Source organism: Bos indicus, chromosome 7, assembly GCF_029378745.1.
Source record: "Bos indicus isolate NIAB-ARS_2022 breed Sahiwal x Tharparkar chromosome 7, NIAB-ARS_B.indTharparkar_mat_pri_1.0, whole genome shotgun sequence".
Classification (NCBI taxonomy): Eukaryota; Metazoa; Chordata; class Mammalia; order Artiodactyla; family Bovidae; genus Bos; species Bos indicus.
In genome coordinates this window covers 65,687,860-65,709,996 of record NC_091766.1, presented here as the reverse complement: position 1 = coordinate 65,709,996, position 22,137 = coordinate 65,687,860, and the positions used below count along the sequence as shown (strand labels likewise).

The 22,137-nt window shown below is 46.9% G+C and overlaps 1 protein-coding gene across 4 annotated transcripts in view; it reads right to left on the bottom strand.

Moving 5' to 3' along the window:
* Positions 1-3,071: 3,071 nt before the first annotated feature.
* LARP1 (La ribonucleoprotein 1, translational regulator) overlaps positions 3,072-22,137 on the bottom strand; it is an 89,192-nt gene continuing 70,126 nt past the window's right edge. For 2 of the 4 annotated variants that reach the window (XM_070793896.1, XM_019963521.2), the window contains exons 4-19: positions 21,373-21,547; positions 20,351-20,479; positions 20,074-20,274; positions 19,812-19,974; positions 18,841-18,985; positions 15,670-15,844; positions 15,376-15,545; positions 12,838-13,230; positions 11,922-12,045; positions 11,595-11,800; positions 11,019-11,125; positions 10,004-10,155; positions 7,666-7,810; positions 5,973-6,082; positions 5,697-5,824; positions 3,072-4,186 (exon numbers count right to left, since the gene is read on the bottom strand). In XM_070793896.1, coding sequence (XP_070649997.1) covers positions 3,983-4,186; positions 5,697-5,824; positions 5,973-6,082; positions 7,666-7,810; positions 10,004-10,155; positions 11,019-11,125; positions 11,595-11,800; positions 11,922-12,045; positions 12,838-13,230; positions 15,376-15,545; positions 15,670-15,844; positions 18,841-18,985; positions 19,812-19,974; positions 20,074-20,274; positions 20,351-20,479; positions 21,373-21,496 — 2,676 coding nt within the window. In that variant the 5' untranslated portion in view covers positions 21,497-21,547 and the 3' untranslated portion in view covers positions 3,072-3,982. The remainder of the gene's footprint in view (positions 4,187-5,696; positions 5,825-5,972; positions 6,083-7,665; positions 7,811-10,003; positions 10,156-11,018; positions 11,126-11,594; positions 11,801-11,921; positions 12,046-12,837; positions 13,231-15,375; positions 15,546-15,669; positions 15,845-18,840; positions 18,986-19,811; positions 19,975-20,073; positions 20,275-20,350; positions 20,480-21,372; positions 21,548-22,137) is intronic. The other 2 variants (XM_070793894.1, XM_070793895.1) reach the window with 2 other exon arrangements.

Below are 22,137 nucleotides of genomic sequence, written 5' to 3'. Positions count from 1 at the left end.
CAGTACACACTACAGCCAGACTGGCATCTGGTCACTACTGCTGGTGCCCAGCATCATGGGTCAGCAGCCTGGGGACCAGTCGTGGTGGGGGTGCTTGTCTTTCCTTCCCAGGCGTATCCGGGGCTGATCTGGATTCCGTTGGGCCAGAGTGCTGCTCCTCCTGTCCAGTCCATAGGGAAGTGTGCTCAGCGAGGAACCACAGCAACTTCTATGTTCCTGGCTGTGTCCTGATACAATGCCAAGCCACAGCAAGTGCATGAAATCCTGGAATTCCAGCTTCTGGACTGGGGAGTACTCTTGTCTGTGGCACTGACTATAGCTCCCCCGCCCTCAGACACAAGGCAGAGACATGAGCTCAAGACACATAGTTCTCCAGACCCGAGGAAGCACCTGAGCGCGCCAGGAGCCTCAGACACTGTCAGGAAAGCGCCCTGGAGAGGTTCCAGGTGCACATGCGAGGGCAGGTTCCCACGGATTTGAGGTCAGAACGTGAACCAGGCTCTACGCAACACACCCAATAGCCATACCCCTTCATGGGAGACCAGCCAGGCTACTTTTTTTTTTGCCTTTTCAAGTTTTTATTTTTATACATTTTTTTTGTATTAAAAAGAAAAGCATAATTACCACAAATTACAAACGACTAAAGCAGGACTAGAATAATGAATGAATCACTTCAGCCTGAAAAGCAGATACTCTCAATAATATTAGTTATAATACAAGCTCATTCAAGTATTTTACATTTTTTTTTCCTTGTAAATGTGATATCCTAGCACATGGTAAAGATAATGTACTATGAGCATAAGGTGGAACCTTCTCCGCAAAGCCAGATGACAAGTTTTCCTCTCCAGTCAGAATGGGCTGTATGTTCTGATCTTCTCTGCCTCTACCATCAATGTGGCTGAAGGAGAGGGTGGGGCTGGGGCAAACCCTGGGACCCTCACACACGAGATACTTGGGGGTCCCATTCAGGAGGGTGATCCAGACCACTCTACTCAGGCTTTTGGCAAAAAACCAGCCCCCCTCCCTAACTAGTTGTCTTCTTTGCCCCTCCTCCCACTGCCAGGGCTTTCTGAGCAGCTTTCTTTCGTAAAATCAATCACCAGGAAAGGGGAGAGAAGAACTACAATAGAACAGAACAAAACTTAACAACTTTGACATGGGGGCTCCTCACTGGGCTCTGAGCCCACGGGGTCCAGGCTGTGGCAGCGTCGGGCAGCCCCTCTCTACCCGGAGTGCCTTTCCTCCCAGGTTCAGGAGACAGCGGGAGAAACCTGCCCCTTAGCAGACCTGAGGTACACAGACCTCTGATGTTTGAGGCCCAAAGGTCATGTTGGCATGGACCCATCGCAGAAAGGTACAGGATGAACAGAAGGATTGGGGCAGGCTGTTGCTTCTGACTCAGATCTTGGATCCCCATGGAGGATGGTGGGTGTGAAGTGGCAAGCCCTGATGTCCTTTGCCACTCCTGGCATGCTTGTCACAGATACATCGGTCCTAAATTCAAGTGTCTTCAGAAAGTGAAGATGTAAACTACTCTTTGCAACATTAACTCCAAACATGTCACACAAAAAAAAAAGGAAAAAAAAGGAAGAAAAAAAGCACCCCCCCCCATCCCCAGCCTGTATTGAGATGAAGTTCTCACCTCCCCACCCCAAAGGGGCTTCTTCTTTCTGGGGTGTCTGTGGGGAGGATCAGGGAGAGGATGGCAGCCCCCTGGCCTGAGAGTAAACTCTAGAGAACAGCCCATACCCCCAAGGCTTCCTTGTGACCCCAAACCCAGCAGAGGACAAACACTGAGGTTACTATGGTGCTGCAACAGTACAGGGCCGAGCAACCCAAAGGAAAAGGGGCGATTAAAGGAAGGAGGGGGTCCAAGTGTCCGGTGTGTGGTACATCATGGGGCAGGCACCGGGCTGGGCAGGGAGAGGCCTCAGACTCCACTGTCAGAGCACAGACCAGACACTCATCTCGGCTTTCGAGACAACCAGCTCACAGGAATGGAGATGGGCTTCCCCATACTGGGAGGGTAGAGACTGGGGGTGGGCGGGGGTGGCACAGCAATGAGGTGCCCAAGACAGAAGACAAGCCCTTGCCAGCCTGAGATACTGGCCCCTACTCCCAAATTTAGGGCCCAACAGAGGAAGCAGTTGAAAAGGGCTGAGAGTGTGAGCGCATGACCAACACCATCCCAGGGTGAGTGTGTCATCATGCCCACGCCCAGCCCCCAGCCCAGTCTGTGAAGGCCAGTCACGGGTCACCGTCCCTAGCTGCGGCTGCCAGGAGACCGGCCATTGCACTAATCATCCACAGCCCAAGACAAGCAGTCAGTGGCTGGAGAAGTGAAGACAGGCATACTCTATGTCCACATATACCTTCTGGCCATGGGGCTTCTCCAACTGGCAGGATTCCCCATGCCCTCAAGCCTCCTCATCACTTGTTCCTAGGCAGGGTCAACTGGAAGGTGGGCAGGGATGGCTTGCAGAGGGGTGATGCAAGATGGAGAAACCCACCCGGCCCACAGGAGGAGAACAGCGTCTTTCTCCACCTTTTAAGAGACAAAGCCTCCTGGAGGTCTCAGAGATCGATCGAGGGAACACAAGCAATGTTTCCAAGCCTCGGCTGCCAAGTGTTCACCTTTCCCCTCTGAGGTGGGGGAAGACGGTCAGGCTGAGGACAGTGTGTCCCAGATCCAGGCCAGTGCGGTCCTCCAACAATCTGAAGCAAACTTGGCCTTGGGGTTCCGAAGGTAGGATGAAGGGCGTCACGACAGGACGGAGCCTGGTGAGAGGAACAGCAAGCAGAGCGACGACACGACAGTGGCAGCAGCGTGTGGACACAGGGTGTCAGCTTCAAATGACGCAACAGCGGGGATATTTTGGGCACGGCTCTGATCTGAGCCACTCCCAACTCTCTTGCCTAGAGGCAGGAGGTGCTGTACATGCAACTCAGTCAAGAGACAGATTCTAACCAATCCAGCCCAGGCACATCCAGAGAAGGTGGGAGCTCTTCAAGTTGACTCCACGGAGGAAAACAGGCATTTGAGTATTCAGATTCCCACTCCACAATAAGGCAACTTTTAAAAAAATACTATTTCCAAGAACAAAACAAAAAAATTCCAAGAGTAGGGGAAAGACATCACTTTCTGTGGATTAGGTGGGGGTTTTCTGATGGGGTTTTTTTGGTCTTTTATGGTCGATTTTGTCTTTTTTTTTTCATTTTCCCAAGGATGGAAAGGTCAGAGAAAAATAAAATAAATCATCTTTCAATAGTCTTTTCTGGTATGAGCAGCGTCTCTCTGGGCTGGAGTAAGGGGCATGGGGAGAGGGGGATGGAGAGAGGCTGAAACCTTCCCTCGCCCCACTTCTAGATCCTTTGGTTTCCTCCTCCCAGAAGATGGCAGAAGGGTGTAATGGGGACAGCAGGAAGAGAACATGGCGATGGCAAAGCCCCAGATAATCAAGGGGCTGGTGCTTGTAGGGCCCAGGGACGCTGCCAGAGCCTTCTATGAAACAGTGCTGGGCAATGGGGCCCACAGGGCCTTTTCATGGGCTGCATAGTTGGCTTGAGGGAGAGCAGGAGGCAGCTGTGGATGGGGACCAGGGTTGCGGCCTACCAGCCGCGGGCAGGGCTACAGAGTGATTTTGGTAATCCAGACGAACTATCAATAATTTAAAACTTGATATATATATATATATATATATATAAAAAATTTCCCCCTTACCCTCCCCCTCTTAGAAGAAGCTAGGATGTGAAGAAGAGTCATGGAGAGAGAAGAGGGAAGGGGGTGTGTGGAGGCTCCTGCCCAGGGGTACCTCTGATAGCCCAAATGGTATACACATTGCTACTCAGCACGAAGGCCCATCCTAATGACTACAGGCCTGTCCCTTCTCTGTCCCCTCTCTCCTGGGACTGGGCACCCCCATAGACGCTCACCTACTCCCTCCATCCCTTCTCCCCCAAAACCCCAGGGCTAAAGGGCTTTTCACTTTCCCAAAGTCTGTGCATCCGAGTGCTGGCTTGTCCATTTGGCATCTTCCCGGACGGGCTGGCCAGTGGGTGGTGTGGGGGGCTGGCTGGTGGTGGGTCTGCTGGAAGACTGGGAGGGGCACCGTTTCCTGCCCTCGCCGCTGCCACCTCCTGCTGCCGCTGGGTGTCGCTTGTGGTTGCCCTCCTCACCCATGGGGGGCTGTAACAAGGAGGGAGTCGCAGGTGATTAGGGAGCACTACCCACACCACCTCCCTTGCCAGAGCTATGCAGAGACCCCCTACTTCCTACCTCCCAGTGTAGATGATAAATGGGTTTATAACCCTAAAAACTAGTCACTAGTTTTATTAAGCACATCTCCATGCCAAGATGCCAAACCCTGTGCTGATTTATGTACATTTACTCATGGGGTCTACACCACTCTTTGATGTAGACCTGACCATCTAATTTCACAGATGAAGACAGCGAAGCACAGAAAAATAATTTGCTGCCAAGGGGTCCAGAATTTTTAACTGGTAAGGACAAAATCTGAAACAGGCCTATCCAGCACTGAAGCCCAGGCCTTTATCCATACATCTTTCCGCTCCCCTTCTGGGAAGTGGCGGCTGCTCAGGAGATGGTACATGGAACGTGGCATGCAATACGCTGACATGCCTCCATTCAGAAGGCCCAGAGACTGCTGGGGACTGCTTCATGGCTCTAAAAAGGACACTGATCTTAAGAGTCAGACTAGGATCCAGTCTAGCCTCACCACTGCCAGAGGTCCTGTAACCCCAAGGTCACCTTGCCCCTTTCTGGGAGCCAAAGCTGAGCCCTTTTTGCTCTGCTCCCAACAGGTCTCCCTATTCTCTACACATGCACCCCTCTGCCCGCCTCCAGCCCCCAAAGGAGGAAGTCCGGACTAAGGATGGAAGAGAACGGACCTATCTTTTTGTCAGGACACCTGAGCAGTGCTGCCACTATCTCACTGACTGGCCATGGGCTCCTGATCATCCACTGCTATAGTGATGACAACAAGAACCCTGCCTGCTTCACTTTATAAAGGTTTAAAAAGGTCAAAGCAGTGTCTGACACACAATAAAGTCAAAATTTTTAAGTATGTGAAGACTATTACTTACTTCTGTTTGCCCTTTTGCTAAAAGGTTTCAAGGGAGTAAGACGACTGGCATATCCCTACTACATTATAAACACTTTGAAGGAAAAAGTTTTACTTATCTCTGGAATCCCTGATACACTCAGGACAGAAGAGGAACCAGTAGTCATAACTTTGACCCACCACTGGATGTCACTGTTGAGTCACTGTGCCAAGGAGTGGGAGGAGCAGGGAAGAACTAGACATACTTTATCAAGTTCTGGGGTTGGAACTGACCTCTCCCAGAAAGAATAAGAACATTTACCTAGGGTACTCATCCTGATCACCTCTAAATATGGTATAGCAGCAAAGAGGGATGGAGATAAGACAGAAAGGGCATTATGATGGTTTAGCCACATCCACTATGGAAAAGGGGGTGAGAAGTGATCGCAAACCCTCCCATGAGCCTTCACTGCCCACTTCTCACACCTTCTGTTTAAGAAACTTAAGGCCCAAAAGGGACAAGAAGGATCCCTTTGCTAGTGGCCCAGCTGGGATCAAAACCCAGGTATCCAGATCTCTGGTTCAGTTTTCTTTCTAAGACAATCAGGGTGGGAAAGATGAGAGACATCCACTCACATCCACTCGGAAGTCTTCGAGACGTCGGAATTTGCCGAGGTATTCTTGAAGTTTGGGGTCAATGTCCAAATTTTTGGCTTTGGAATATTTCAAGAAGGCCCAGAACTTTTCTAGCCCATACAGCTGACCTGCAGGGGAAGACAGGTAGAAAGAAGCTTGGCTGCTGAGAAGTTAATAGAGAGGCTCGGGAGAAGGGGATATGATGTGATACAGACAAGCCCAGGGGCCGAGAAGACAGATGACCAGGGCTCACAGAGTCCCAACTCTGACTCTTACCTGCTTCGTAGTCCTTCACGGTTTCCTCCTGAAAGTCCTTAAATATGTCCAGCCGGAACTTCTTTTCCAGGCCATAACTGTAGTATCGAAAAAGGCACTCTAAACCATATCTGTAGGAGAACACAAGTCAGTGAAATCAGAACAGTTTCTTTATCTGTAAATAGGAAATGCATCTGGATGATAGATGAACTATGAAACCGTTTAAAATACATGGATTACTGAGAAAATGCTAAGTGTTCTCTGAGAAGGCTGGCAATTAATGCTAGTCTAAATGAGTCCAGCATTAAACGTTCGCCAAGGGTCAGCAAACTTGGGCCAAATGAACAACAGCCTTTTGCCCACACCTATTTGCCTATGAAGTATCACTGGTTACTTTCTGCTGCTAGAGCAGAGAGTAGTTGTAACAGAGACTTTATGTTCCACAAACATAAGCTATTTGTTGTCTGTTCCCTAAGCAAATTTTGTCAATCACCAGCATAAGTTCTCTGCAAAGCCATTTGACCATGGCAATCAGATCACCTATTCACTCACTGGACTCAGAAATTTCAATTCTAGCAACGTATACAGGGAAATGACCAAAAATACAGATTTAGATTTTATAGATGTACCAAAATTGTTCATAGCAGCATTCTTTTGAAAAACTTAAGTCTTAGAAAAGTGATTAAGAAAAATCGTGGTAACTGTACAACAGAATAATACAATCTATTTAAAATTATAATTTAAGTATACACTGATGGATACTTAAGGAGATATTAACAATACATTATAAAGTAGAAAAGATATGTTTCAAAGTGTTATAGGTAGACAAACATATTTTGTAAACAAATAAGTAAATTTTAAATCTACACATGCACACAAAGTCTGGCAGGGCACAGAATATGATGTTAAATACACTGACATGGGTTATCTTTGGGAGGTAGGATTTTCAAATGATCTTATCTCTATTTTCTAAACTTTCAGCCAAAAGCATAAAACTTTTTTAAGATGGCAAAAAGGTTAAGTATTTTAACAACATGGAGAAATGCTCATGCTTATAAATGATGAAGAACATATTAAAAAAAGCATTCCTTTATGACCTGAATTCATAAATATGGCAGAACATTAACACTGGTTGTCTCTGGACTGAAGGATGTTTTCCCCCAGCTTCTTTAAACATTTGTCCTTTTCAAATTCTTCACAGAGAAAAGATTTTACTTGGGAAAAGTGTCCCTCTAGTTTTTTTTTTTTTAATAGCAAAACATTAAAAGTAATTGAAGTATCTATTAATAGGAGACTACTGAAATAAATTATACTGTACATCTAAACAGTAAGACCATATAAGCCATTAAAAAAAAAAAAACCAAAGAGGTGTGCATGTTGGGAGGCGGGGGGAGACTACACACGTCTGTCCTTGCTTACATAAGCCAAGTATTTTTAGAAAGAACTCACAAGATTCTAACAATACTGGCTGCCTGTGGGGAAAGGAACTAGATGGCCAGAAAACTAGGATGAGGAAGACTTCTCACTATATATAACCTGACGACTTCTTTGAATTTTGAATATATTACTTATTCAAAAGTACTAGTTTTTTTTTAATAAAGTACATGAAATATATACACAATGGACTTCCTATCACAGTTCTGGAAGCAGACCCAACAAAGATACCCTCTCACCATCTCTCAAGCACCAGAGTCTTCACCCCAATCTCACTCACCTGTAGCCTTCTTTGGCATCCTCCAGAGCCAACTGCTTGAATTCCTCATACATCTTTTTGTTGAAGTGATCTCTGAGGAAGAAGGACCAGAAGCGGAAGAGAGTGTTCATCTCCTGAGACTGGCCAATGCCCAAGCGTTTTCGCTCTGAAGGAGGAAGAGGAAAGATGTAATTTAGAGCCAGGCTGCCTGTGCTGTGGGGGACAAATGATCCTGTGGCTCAAAGACATCGGTCCTTTCTCCTCCCAATTCCTTTGCTCATCACCGTTAAGTCTCCGGGGGGGTATTCACTGAGGACTAACTATTCTGCAGCAGGCCCTGCTGCTGGGCATGGGGCATGAGCACCCCCAGAAGTAGGTGGCATCTGCTTCTGAAGCAGGCATCCTGGTCTACCTCTCCACCTCAAATATCACTGCTCTCAGTGTAGTTAGAACCAGGAAAAGCACAAATAAGTAATCCATGCACTCAACAAATTACATTCATCATATCATTGTTACCGATTATTTTAGGAGTCCTACAATATTAAGTAAAAATGGTACATGCGAGGGCGGTTCAAGAGGGAGGAGACATATATATACCTATGGCTGATTCATGTTGATGTATGACAGAAACCAACACAATATTGTAAAGCAATTATCTTCCAATTAAAAATTTTAAAATATATACACACACACACAACACCAAAGAACAAGAAACAACAGATAAAATTTTTTTAAATCTGGTATCATTTAAAAATTAAGAACCTTTGTACTTCAAAGGACATGATCAACAAACAAGGTGAAAAGACAACCCACAGGATGGGAAAAATATTTGCAAATTATGTTATCTGATAAGGGACTTAGAAAAACTTATTACACCTTAATAACAAAGACAAGTAATTCAGTTAAAATACAGACAAAGGATATGAATGGACATTTCTCCCAAGAAGATATACAAATGGCCATTAAGCATATGAAAAAATGCTCAACATTATTAGCTATCAAAACCATATCAAATAAAATCAAAACCATGACAGGATATCATCACACACCCACTAGGACGGCTATACTCAAAAGGAAGATGATAGTGTCAGGACGATACGGAGAAACCAGAACCCTCATACACTGCTGTGAGCGATATAACATGATGCCGCTACTGAAGCAAACAGTCTTGCAGCAGTTCCTCAAAAGGTTACACAAAACTACCCTATTATATGACCTGGGAATTCCACTGTTCCACTCAAGATAAATGAAAACCTATGTCCACACAAAAACATGTACAGGAATGTTCAAAGTAGCATTACTCATGAAAAGACAAAGCAGAAATTTTGTCCATCAACTGATGAATGGATAAACAAAAGGTAGTATCATCCACAGTGGAATGTTGTTTGATAATAAAAAGGCATTAAGTACTGATACACGGTACAACATAAATGAACCTTGAAATTATACGCGAAAGGAAAGAAGCCAGTCACAAAGGATCACGTGTTACATGAGCCCACGTGCATGAAGTCAAATCCAGAGAGACAGAGCAGATGGTGGTTGTGTAGGTCTGGGAGGAGTTGGGGAGGGGCAGGGAGGGGGAATGACTAGTAAGGGGCACAGGGCTTACTTCTAAGGTAACGAAAATGTTCTAAAATGGATCTGGTGATGGATACACAACTCAAATATATTAAAAGCCACTGAGTTTGTATGCTTCAAATAGGTGAATCATATAGTGTGTGAACTGTATTTCACAGATGCTCTGAGCATCTTTAGAGACAACCCAAGAGAAACCTACAGTTAAAAGGTTATCTCCTTTTGTGACAAAAGGAAACATGCGAGTGTCCAGAGAGGCTCTCTCCTTACATTCTCATCTAGAGTAGGGGTTAGCCATCTTTTTTTCTCTAAGGAGCTACAGAGTAAATATTTTAGGCTTTGCAGGTCACATATGGTCTCTGTCATAAAGTCTCACCCTCCCCACCCCTACTTAAAAATGTTAAAACAAAAACTGTTCTTAGCTCTAGGGCCATACAAAGACAGGTTGCTGGCTGCATTTGGTCCACAGGTCATCATCTTTCTGGAGAATATATGCTGTCTCATGCATATTTGTTTGTAACATTGATGGTTTCACCAGAAACAGGAAAGAAAAATCCTGTGTTTTTTTTTTAATATCAACAGAGAAAAATCAAGGAACAGGAATATTCTAAGCACCAGATCCTCTTTGCCTCCTATATTCTATAACTAACTTCAGTCCTTCCTGCTATAATGTTATGTCACTTCTTGCTCTGAGGCTAGAGAACAGTCACCTGCTCCACCAGCCCTTACTCTGGATCTCAGTAGTGGCCCAGGAAGCTCCACCCTCTCCCTCTGTGCTTCTTACCATTAAGGCAGCGCCTACGATACTTGTGGTAGACGTGTTGTGTGAAGCCGTTTTCCTTGAGCAGCTCGTGGGAAGGATGTTGGAACTTGGGCAGCGACTGAGGGGTACAGCCATAGCTGCCAACTGCAGGCGTGCCTTCTGAGGGACTGGAGCTGCAGAGACCATGAAACAGAATGTCACCAGGTTCCCCAGAGAAGCCAACCATCAGATAGGAGGGGTCCCTCTGGTTCCTTCCAGCCTTCAACATTCAGCCTCTCAGTGTAACAAAGAAGCCCAGCTACTGTACTAGACCCTTAATGAACTATATGCATGGATCTCACTTATTATATCCATGGGTCTCACTTACTCAACCAACCTTTGGATGTTTTTTTAACAGTGAGGACATTGGGGCTCACAGAGACTAGGAGTCTTGCCCTGTCACAGAGCTAATATTTAACATCTCAGATCTGTACAATGCCCAAACCTGAGTTTTTAGCTGTTTATTTATCCCATGTTAACATTTAACTTTCCTTAACGAGCTGTAATGGGTTAACCCATCCATATTTTTTGTAAAACCACCATCTATCTTTGCAGAAAATAAATAAGAGTGCATAGGTCAGTGGCTCCCAAACCTTCTCTGGAATTCAGAACACTGGGGTCATTTTCCTGAGAATAAATAAAAAGGAATCCAGGCCCTACCCCCAGAAGCTGTGTCCAGCAGACACAGCTGTACTTTTATTCAACTCCTGAGCTATCCAGAGGGAGGCAGCAGATATGCATGTCTGAAATCAACTGAGCTGACCTCCCATGAGAATGCCATGCAGCCACCACACTTCAGAAAGCAGCCTTCCTCTCCCCAGGATCTGGATTTAAGCTCTCTAGACTACTCCTGGTTTTTTGGATTTGGATGAGGGCCCCTTCCTTAAATTTTCCTTCATTTGCAGACCAAAGAGGTACTCTTGTCTTGGTGTCATCACGGTCATGGCTCTGCTGCCCTCCCTGCAGTCAGCCTGATCCCCTTTCCCATGGCCCACACCTGATGGAAGCAGTCCGGGGCCTGTGCTCGCGGGAATCCATCACCCAGCCCACGTGACTCTCCAAAGGTGGGTTCGAGCTGTGTCTTGTCTTCCTTTTCCGAGGCGTCTGCAAAGGTCAGTGTGGGATTTGTTAATATACAGTCATACTCATATGAATCTGAGGAGCATCAAGTATTTGTAAGATTACGATACCCTCCTAAAGTCTGAGTTATCTCACAATTTACAAAGCATTTTCATATCTAGTCTCATGTGATGTCCACAGCTGTGAGGAGGAGCTGGCACACCTACTTGACAGGTGACAAAATTGAGGCTTGTGGGTGATGTGATCTGCTCAAGGACCTGTCAGTTCTCCTTAGATCTTATCATGGCTGCTTGGGCCACCACTCCCAGCCCCCATTCCACACTGCAGATGGGGTCACTCAATCCCAGTGGGCCCACTAGCCTAAGAATATGGAGCAGGTGGGGGTGGGGTGGGGGTGTGTGGTACTTTCTTAGCTCAAGACAAGGGACAGAAGCAGAGCCCCGAAGGCAGTCAAGTGAGCCCAAGACTTAGTGGCTTAGCATCAATGCCTCACCTTAGCATCCAGTGTTCGACCTTCCTTCACCACTGGATAAAACCGCGATGTCTGGCTTGAATCTTTGAGCTGCGGTGTCCGGGGTGTGCGGGGGGTCCTGGCATTGCGGTAGTTTGGCGACTCTGGGACAGTGGTTGGTAGAGAGCGGGCGATGGTGGAAGGCTCGGGAGCACCAAACAGCTTGTTGGCCAGGGCATCAGTGGGAACTGCAGAAGCAGAGCGGTGACAGTGAGCAGAGGGGGGCCGGTAACTGCCTGTCCCCAGATGCCCCGTCAGACAGCTCCAGACTCTCCCACTCAGGCCAGGGTGGCAGGGGTCATCTCTCACCTTGCTGGAAGCGAGGTGGTCCAGGAGGGACCTCCTGGTTGGGATCCACAGGGGGCTCAGGGGTTAGTGTGTCAAACTGCTCCCGACTGATCATATTGACTTTCTTGAAGTTCTCGACTTCTTGCTACAGAGGACACGAGATGGGTGGGGAAAAGAGGCTGGTAAGAGGACTGCCCTAGCCTGTTTTAGGAATCAAGACAGGAAGTTGAGGAGGGCAGTTCCTATGTCCACATATGTGGAATTCTGGTTCCCGGGCTCTCAGCTGCCCATCACCATGCCTCAACCCCAGGTGCCCAGGGGTTGAATGTGCTCACCCAGCAGCACTTGCCCAGCCCTCCCTGCAGCAGCACTGAGGTCAGAACTCCAGCCCCCCAGGAACCTGCTACAGACTCCCCTCCCCAACTCTTCCTGCAATTCTCTCATTTCGAAACACATTACTATTACCACTCACTACAGAGGCTCACCAGAAGCCGACTGACCACCATACACAAAATGCCTACACTTCCAGTTCTGACTGTTTCTAGGCAGCACTGAGTTTTTAAAAGACCTATCTTTTCTCCATATTCCATACTCAAAAGCAAGTTCCTCAAAATGCCTTTAAACTTTAATACATGCCTAAATATTTAAGAACAGAAATGAAAATCCAATCTTATTCTTCACAAAAGTGTCTAGCCAACCTCTGAAATTAAACATGGATGATCAAGAAGCAGGATGATCCCCTCTCACATGGGCAGTTTACAGTGTTTATACACCTCTTCTCATTCTTAATATCCCCCACAAGGAGTGTCAACTGTCACTCCCTTTTATTAGATGAGGGTGCTGAGCTTCTGTGCCCAAGGCCACGCGGTTGTCAGCTTTCCTCTGCCTCACATCACAGGCACCCTAGGCCCCCACCACCACTATGCCCAAGGCTCACCTTGATCTGGGAATACTCAGGTTCGAACTTCTCAGTCCACAGGTCCTGCTCATAGTAGAAGAGCCCATCATTAATGACCTTGGCCAGCTCAGCACTCATCTTGGCACGCGAGGTGTGGTTGCCAGTGCGGTCGCCCCCTGGGTGCCGGCGCATGTAAGGTGGTGTCTGAGTGACAATGAGGATTTTGTTGACATCTCGGTCATCAATCTCATAGTCAGAGTCCTCATCAGACCAGGCGGTAAAGGTATTCTTCCGTCCATCCATCTGCTCCATTTCCTCATCAAACAGGAAATCCAGTTCCTCTTGCTCATCTTGATCCTTGGACATCAGCTGCTGAGAGGGCAGATGCTGAGGCAGAGTGGTCGAGTGAACAAATCTGGGTTCCTCTGACTTCTAAAATGGGGGGAGACCAAAGAGAGAGAATCACCAGGAAGTCCTTAGGCCAGGCTGTCACTGTCCCCTGAGAGAAGCCCTGACCCCTCAACACGGGACTGTTACATCTGCAGCCCTGAAAATGACACCAAGTCACAGCTGTCAGCGCTGGAGTCACTCACGAAAAAAGGATGTCCCATACGACTCTGGGTTTCTCCACTCACAGTTCACATCAGTCCTTCACAAACACTGAAACGACAAGCTCTCTGTATGTACAGACTGCACTCTCATTTACCTAAATACACACCCCTCCACAGCACCTGGCCTCCAAGCATATACATGAAGAAGTTCAACAGGCTGCTTCATCCTTTTCCCCATCCCCAACTCCGCCCAATAAGCTGGAAGCTCCACCAGGCAAGAACCACAGCTGCCTTGCCTTCCATCGCACCCTCAGAACTTACATTGGGACCAAACAACAGCCCATGTTCAACTATTTGCTAAATGGGTAAGAACCCACTGGTACCAGGCCCTGTGACCAGGTCCTTGAACTTATGGAGCTCACAGTTTAGAGGGAGAAAAAGTCAACCAACCAACTGCAATGTGATGGTAAAGACTATAAATAGGCCTCGTGGGAGTACTTAGGGAGGGGCACTTAAGCAAATGGGGGCGGGACTGGGGACACTCAGGGAAGGCTTCTGTGAAGAAGTGATTATGAAAGGACCTGTTTAGGCAAGCCAGATGAAGGCAGGGACAAAGACTGTAAGAGGCAAAACAGACAAAAAACCAAAAACACAGCATGTCCCAAAGGCAGGAGAAAAAACAAGACTCCTTTCAGCCAAAACGAAGTATTTCAGAGTGTTGATACGATGAATTATCTGCAAGTTTTTGGAGGTAAAACATCTGTTTACCTCACACAACATATTTAAACATTAATTCCCTGCTGTGCCAAAAAAAAAGCTTTTTGTATAAATCTTAAACTACTCTCTTTTGCAAGGGTCAGGATAGGCCAGGTGGAAGTGGAGGGCTCTAATTCTGGACTGGGGGCTAGGTGTCTTTGGAAAGGCCTTTCCAAAGCCTCTGCAGTCTTAAGGACTGAACTGAACCTTGTCAGGTCCTTGTCACTTACTACCTTCTCTTCACATTCTAGCCTATCTGATACTTCTTGAACAACCAGAACAGACAGGGTTGGGGGTGTGGGGGCAGGAAGGAGATGAGGGAATCGATCACAGTGGTACAATGGTAAAGGGGGCACAGAATTCCATACAAGGTCATCTATCAGGTCTCCTCTCAAGGCCTAGACCAAGGTATCCAAAGAAGGGATGGCAGTGGGCAGGTGAATGGAGAAGTTTGTTCCTCAAATTTTAGTTTCAGATTCAAACACTTCTCTAACAGAAGACTATGTGTGAGCTACTCATATATTGGTCTACTATTTCTAGAGCAATCTAACCCCTCCTTCCTTTCAACCTAAGATAAAGTGAGGCCTTCAGATATTAAAGAAGTTTCCCAAGGTCACCAGCCAACAATGACAGAAGACCTGAGTTCCAGTCTAGACTCTAACTCTCCAGGCCATGGGTCTGCACCTTCTCCCTTCCCTTTTCCAAGGATTTGATGGAGTTATATATGAGACAGTGAGGACAAATTCAGGGGGATGGCACTAAATAATGCAGCCATAAGGACTTAGATGAGGCAAAAAGAACAGCCAAGGGGCTTCCCTGGTGGCCCAGTGGCTAAGACTGTGCTTCCACTGCAGAGGGCACAAGTCTGATCCCTGGTCAGGGAACTAACAGCCCACATGCTACACAGACTGGCCAAATAAGGCCCCAAACAAACCCAAAAAAATCAAACCAAAAAACCCAGCCAAGTATTAAGAAACACTTAACTTTCAATGAGACTGCTGCCAGAGGCTACATGATCTCCTCCTATGAAAAATGCCACTCAGGAACTACAGAGATAGGGCTATCTTGGGGGGTGATCCACTGGAAATGGAAACAGGCCATATCAGCCTTCCTGCACTCACTGGTGGCCTGTGGCTTCCATCATAACCCTGAACTACCTGGCCTGACTGCTATTCCCTTAGAACACAGAGCTCTGTGCCTATGTGATACCCGTTCCACACTCTCCAGCCCAAGCCCCTAGAATCCAGGATAGGGAACAGGCCTCACCCACCTTGGGTCGCGCTGGAGAGGGCCGAGGCCTTTTCTTCACTTCAATCCAGTTCTCAGAATCCAGGTCAGGGAGGCTGGCGGACAGGCCCTTGGGCAGCGTCTTTAGGTTGCTGACCTCCTCTGTTTTGGTTGGCACTGGGGTGACTGCACGGGGAGAGCCAGGCGCAGACTCTGAAGGGTAGAAAGGGGAGGTCCTCATCCCTCCAGTCCTCCTCTTGATGCCAGCCCCGAGCAGGACTGCTGGCCGGAAGACAAGGGCAACAAGGAGGCACCCACATGCCAGCAGGGTACCTACCTGTCTCTTTCTGGTAGTGCTGGCGGGGCACAAACTCTGGGCAGTTGAGAAGCTGGGAGAAATCAGTCTGGGAATAATCCACTATCGGGGGACCAGGAAGAGGCCATTTCTCGGGCTCCTCCCTCCTGCGTACTTTTTCCTCAACAATCTCTACCACTTTGCTGTCCTTTAGGGCCTGCAGGGGAGAAGGAGGGAGAAGATGCAGAGGGAAGATGAGGACAGACCAAGATCTTGGAAGCCGGGGCATGACTGAGCCCCATGAGCTCAGCGCAAAAGTCCAGAGTTGGCAGGAGTATAAGAAAACTGGCCCCATCTTCCACAACCAGCAGATGAGTGAGATGTTCAAACTTGTAAGAGGTAACAACATGCAGAACACACTTGCCCTTTGACCCTGCCATTCTACTTCCAAGAATCAATCCGGGGAAATACTTGTACCAATAGGTGACAGCATGTATAAGATATGGACAAAAGGCCATTCACAGCAACACTGCCTGTAAAAGGAAAAAATCGGGAACTACCTCAACTTGCCACTACATAGGCAATTTAAACCAATTATGGCACAGCAATTCAACCCAACACTGCTGCTGCTAAGTCGCGTCAGTCGTATCTGACTCTGTGCGACCCCACAGACGGCAGCCCAGCAGTCTCCTCTGTCCCTGGGATTCTCCAGGCAAGAACACTGGAGTGGGTTGCCATTTCCTTCTCCATTGCATAAAAGTGAAAAGTGTCGCTCAGTCGTGTCCGACTCTTAGCCTACCAGGCTCCTCTGTCCATGGGATTCTCCAGGCAAGAGTACTGGAGTGGGGTGCCATTGCCTTCTCCGAACCCAACACTACTCAGGCTTAAAAGTCAGCTTCATATGTGTTGAGGTGGTTAACAGTCACAAAAACCAGGTCTAGATCAATGAGTTTAAGATCCCACTGGTGTTGGAATTGTTAATTAAAAACATGCAAATGCACACAAATTTTTCTAGGATTCACAGGTAAAGGGCTACAGGTATCTATCTTGGGGGAAAGGGGGTGAAGTAATGGAGAGTAGAGAAGAATTTTCTTTTTAATATCTTTTAAATGGAAAAGAAAAACATTTCAACATGTGATAACATACTCTGTTGGTGAGGCTGGGGAAAGAGGCATTCTCATACACTGCTGGTGAGATCGCAGAAAGTACACCCACTAGAAAGGGAATCAGGTAACAGCTAGCAAAATTATATATGCATTGGCCTTCAGTTCAACCATCCCACTCCTACAACAAAGACACACTGGCTAAACCGTGAAAAGATACATATACACACAACTCTAAGTAAGAACGAGGAGTCTCTCTCTATTACCACTACCACTACTAAGTGCTCAGCTCCCAGATACATTAAGTGAAAGCAAAAAATGGTGAAGAAATACATGTGCTATGTTACCATTCATCTAAGAAAGGGTGAGTATATAATAGAGAGAGGCATTTACTTATTTTTTTTAATGGAAGGATTCAAAAAAGTTTGTTTATAGTAAAAGGGAAAAAAGTATTAAGAAAATCTTTTAAGCTGGACTATCAACATACCATTTGCCTTTGGAAACACAGAAATATTTTATATAAATGTAAAACAAGTAAGAAATTAGGCGTAAGAAAGCATTCCCAAAAATGTGAGAGCAAGGCAAAATTACTAAAACTAATATGTACACAACCACACAAAAAGTATTTCAACTTAATAGTCACTGACCGTATAAATGGGGAAAAAAATCTAGGAGTAGGAGAGATACTGTAAGCATAGTCTGTACAGTAAAACAAATGAATAGTTACTCTGATGTTGTTTGGAATCAGGATTTTTGGCATGGGAGAGTAATAGTTACAAACATAAAAGATCCTTGGGTTAAGTAAAGACACTGGAGAAATATTAACAGAAAATATCAGTGTAATCTCATGATATATTAAAAAAAAAAAAAAACAACCAATCATAGCAACAATCACCCTACAACTCAGGCTGTGATATCTAAATATCAGAACTACTATTTCCCCAAAATAAAGGCCCTAGAGTGTCTTAAAGAAAAAAAAAAAAAAGGCCATTCCAGATCTGAGGCAACAAAAGTACAAGATGAACTAGGGTCCCACTGGCAACAATTTGATTTAGCATAATAACTACAATAAATGAAACAGAATGCTTGAATCTACTAGTCTGTAATGATACAAAAACAAACAAAAAAAAACAAACTGAAACCTTACCAGTTACCTTTGAAGGTTATTAGAGATCAGCTCATAATTCTGAGAACTGGTTAACAAAGGAAAAGATAAAGCACTTAACTGCCCTTCCTGTACAAACTACATGCTTCTTGGTAACCAAATAGCTGATAAGGCAAAGTACCTCCCTAAAGAGTTATTCCAGCAAACAAATACAGACAGACAGAACATACACATTTTATAGTTTCTAATGAAGTAACAGGTAATTTACAGCTTATGTGACAAAAAAGAGAACCAGATGAAGCACTCATTAAGTGCCACCTGAGAGAATATATCACTATCTATAAAGTATTCTTGACAAGGAGGGAGAAAGGAAGGAAAAAACCTGAATCTGATCAGGTCTCTCAATCACTAATTTACAAAAAATCTGGAGTACGGAACATGTAAAATTACTGATTCACAAATTACTGAAAGAAAACTTCTAAAACGGGGTGAATTGGCAACTGAACAAATATTTGGTGATATTAAAGAATTGTTAATGTTTTTATATGTAATAGTGCTACAGTGAGTACTTTTCTTTAACAGGCCTTTATCTTTTAGAGACAGATTAACTGAAACATGGATAAAATGTCAGATTACTGGAGATTTTCTTCAAAGTAATCTGGGAAAGGAAACAGATGAGGAGACAAATGGAATAAGACTGCCCATGAATTGATAGCTGCTGAGACTGGGTAATGGGCTCATTACACCACTGTATTGACTTTTGCAAAATTTCCATGTCTGATGTCTTCCATGATAAAGGGGTGAGGGAGAGACGGGGAAGAAGGTGAGATAGAGAAGGGAAGGGAACGAGGAGAGGGAGGGAGAGAGGCTGGCCAAGCCTTGTAACCTTAGCACAAGAAATGAGATGAGGACTCTTCTGGGGTTCTTAGGCTTGACACAAACTCCAACTCCTTAAGTAAGGATCTTTCCTTCCCCTCCGCCCCAGCCCCAGGGAGGGAGACATACCGCAAAGATGAGTGAAATGTCAGTGGTAAGGGCCTGCACTCGGTGGAAGGACGCAATCAGTGTCATGGGAAGGAAACCGTCAGCATCCATTTTTCGTCGCAGGAAGAAGTCTCGCTCTAAATTGTCCACGCTGAAGTAGTATTCACTAGGTGGAGGGGAGAAGTGTGATTGCTCCATCATGTGTGAACATGCCTTCTTTGTTCTGTACATTCCAGGAACCTCACACAGCCTCTGACCAACCCTGTCCCTCTGTATTTACAATCTTATAGGCTGGAAAGAGATGATGTTATCCTCTCATGGCTCCCTAACCTTGGGTCAAACTGTCTCTCTCTGCCCTTCCGCCTCTTGGTACACCTGACAAACTCCTCATCCTCTAAAACCCAGTCCCAATACTGTTGGTCCCTTTCTCTTCTGCTCCTAAACTGCTTATCACACTCCACTGCAATGATCTCTTTCCTTGTATGGCCCCCCACTGGACTGGGAGACAGTCCACTAGAGAGGTTAGGAGTTGAGGTTTTGCAAGTCAGACAGAAACAGACTGAAATCTGTGCCTTGTCACTTATTAGTTGGGCAAGTTACTGGGCCTGTTTGCTTATCAATAAAAAGGGGATAAAACCCAGCTCATAAGAATTAAATAGGTAACTCTATAACTAAGTAAGAGAATGCCTATAAAGCTGAGCACTGAGCCTCATCAATGAGGACTCAGTTAAGTGTCTATTAGCATTCTGACAATGCTGCCATTACAAATAGAGGCCCAAAGGGAACAGAATCTAGACATTTTCGTTCCTTTTAAAAACATTAACTGATTCATTTTTAAAACAGAAGTACAGTTCTCTCAAGTTATCTTTTTCGTCTCCAGCCAGAGGCAGCAACCACTGTGATCCCCAGAAGGGCCTGTACAGCCTTATTCCGTCCTCAGGCACCCCCCAACCCCACCCATGTCTCCGGAAGGAAGACGCCTGTCCACTCACATCTGGCGTTTGATGTAGTCTTTAAGCAACTCCTGGTCCACGCTGTAAAGCTCAGTGCTGCTGACATTGTCAAAATAGTAGGTGATGTTGTTCATGTACTTGGGGGTGCGAGGCCCCTCCGCACCATCAAACTTTCGGTAGCCAAACTGGTAGTCAAAATGCGCTATGGGAGGAACAAGCACCATGAGGGAGAGGAGATCCCCGCCCACCGCCCCCGATGAACTCCCTCAGACATCCCGGAGCCCAAAGGGGCCTCACGTACTTCGAGTGCCACCCCGTCCGCGTCCCCGTCCGCGACCACGCCCCCGTCCACGGCCACGGAAGGAAGCCCGCGCCCCACCAGCCCCATCACTCTTCACACTCGATGTCTCATCCTGGTCATGCCAGGCAGGCTCCGATTTGGTCTCTGGTTGCCAGGCTGGAGTGGGGGGGGCCACGGGCACGTAGGTGACAGGCTCAGACCCTATGGGGAGAGAGGGCATCAGGTCAGGCCTGAGGGTGACCCCCAGGCCCAGGCCCTCCATAGTGGGAGCGCATACCTTTGATCTCCGCGCGGTTGGTGGGCGTGTGTCGTGGCTCTGGAGGACGAGTAGGGCGTGAGACCAGTTTCTCTCTGGGCACTTCAGGCTTCATGTCTATTTGCAACGGAACCCACTTGTGTTTGTTCCCTGGAGGATAGCGTGGGCACGAGAAAGGCTTGAAGGAGAGGCCCCTCCTGCCCACCTCTACCCCCAATCCTCTGTCCCTGGCAGGGCTTTTACTGCCCCGGTCACCTCGGGCAAACGCCTTTCCCTCATTGGACCTCATTTTCATCCCTGAAATAAGAAGGCGGTGGACTTCAATGTGATGGACACTCTTGGTTGACTCCCAATACCGATTTCTCCAGAGCACACCATTTACAGCCAGACACACGGCAGCCTGGAATCAAGACCGCACCTCCAGGCTCCCCTAGATACATGCCAAGGAGAGCTGAGTGGAAGCAGTCAATTCTAGGGTGCGTCCCTAAAAAGCAAGGAGCTATTCTCCCCTTTCCCCACGCTACTAAGTAGAGTGAGTCACCTGGGATGAGAAGAGCCAACACACAGCAAGACAAAGGAATCAAAGAGCTGCCATTATAGGCCTGGCCTACTCCTACCAAGCTCTCAAGTGAAAGAAACAATCTTCCATATTGGTTAAACCACTGTTCCTCTAGATACGTATGACAGCAGCCAAACCTGTATCCTAGCCATTTCAGCCAGAGCAATGGGATCGCCTGTATTTAAATGAAATCTAACACAAGGCAGAAATACGTCAACAGACACCAAGAACACACTGAGGGAGGGACCGCCTGTCTTCTGCACTGCTTGAGCCCCAGTGCTGAGGACAGGGCTTTCCAAATACGGTTATAGCAAAAGAACTGATGGACAGATAGTTAGAAAGAAGCTTGATGGCCCAGCAGCCTACACCCATCAGACTCTCAAGCACTTCCGGGGGGCTCCTGAAATTGCTCCAGCAGCCCTCGAGTTCTCACATTTCCTGTTCTCCTGCTACCTTCTCCCAAGTCCTGCTCCAAGTCACTCACCTTTCTTCTTCTGTCCCCCTCGCTGGCAGTCCTCGTCCCCATTCTTCTCCTCCCCCGATTCATCGGATTTGGTTTTCGGGCTCTCCTTACTATCACTCCCCTCTCCTTTCTCCTGTTCCTTCATGTCCTTTTTGGGTGGTAGCTTGCGGGCAGGCTGAGACTTGTGGGCCTGTGGCTGCAGCAGGAAGCAGAGGAACAGGGAAGTGACATGCATCTGAAAGCCACTCAGGATGGGATGGAAGGGAGCTCCCTGTCACCGGAGCACATGATGCAGGTTGGGGTGGATGTACCCTATAGCCCTGTTCTCACGCCTGACATGCCTTTGCTGGGAAGAGTGGTCAAACAGGCAAGAAGCAGAGGACAACCCGCCTCTCCAGGTCCCTTAAGTCTAAATGAGAGAGACAACCCCTCAACGTGGGCTGTGGCCTGCAAAGGCCAGGTGTTTACTCCCTACAACAGGACCATGTGGTCTGAATCACCAGTGGGATGGAGGAGACACTGGCCTCTGGTCTGTCCACACCAATCCTGTCTGTGAACAAAGCACACTGGCCCAAGCCGATGAGAGACCTTGCCATCAGGCCAGGAAAAAAGATGCTGATGGGGAAAGGACTGACCAGGGGTCCACCTTCTGCTGGGGCTTAGGAAAGCTACGTCAGCTTCCCCATAACCTGTGGTCTGGAGGTGGGTACCTGCCCTAATGACCATTCTGCTGCACTCACAGGCAATCCAAGTGGAGAACACAGGTTTTAGAACATGACACACTGA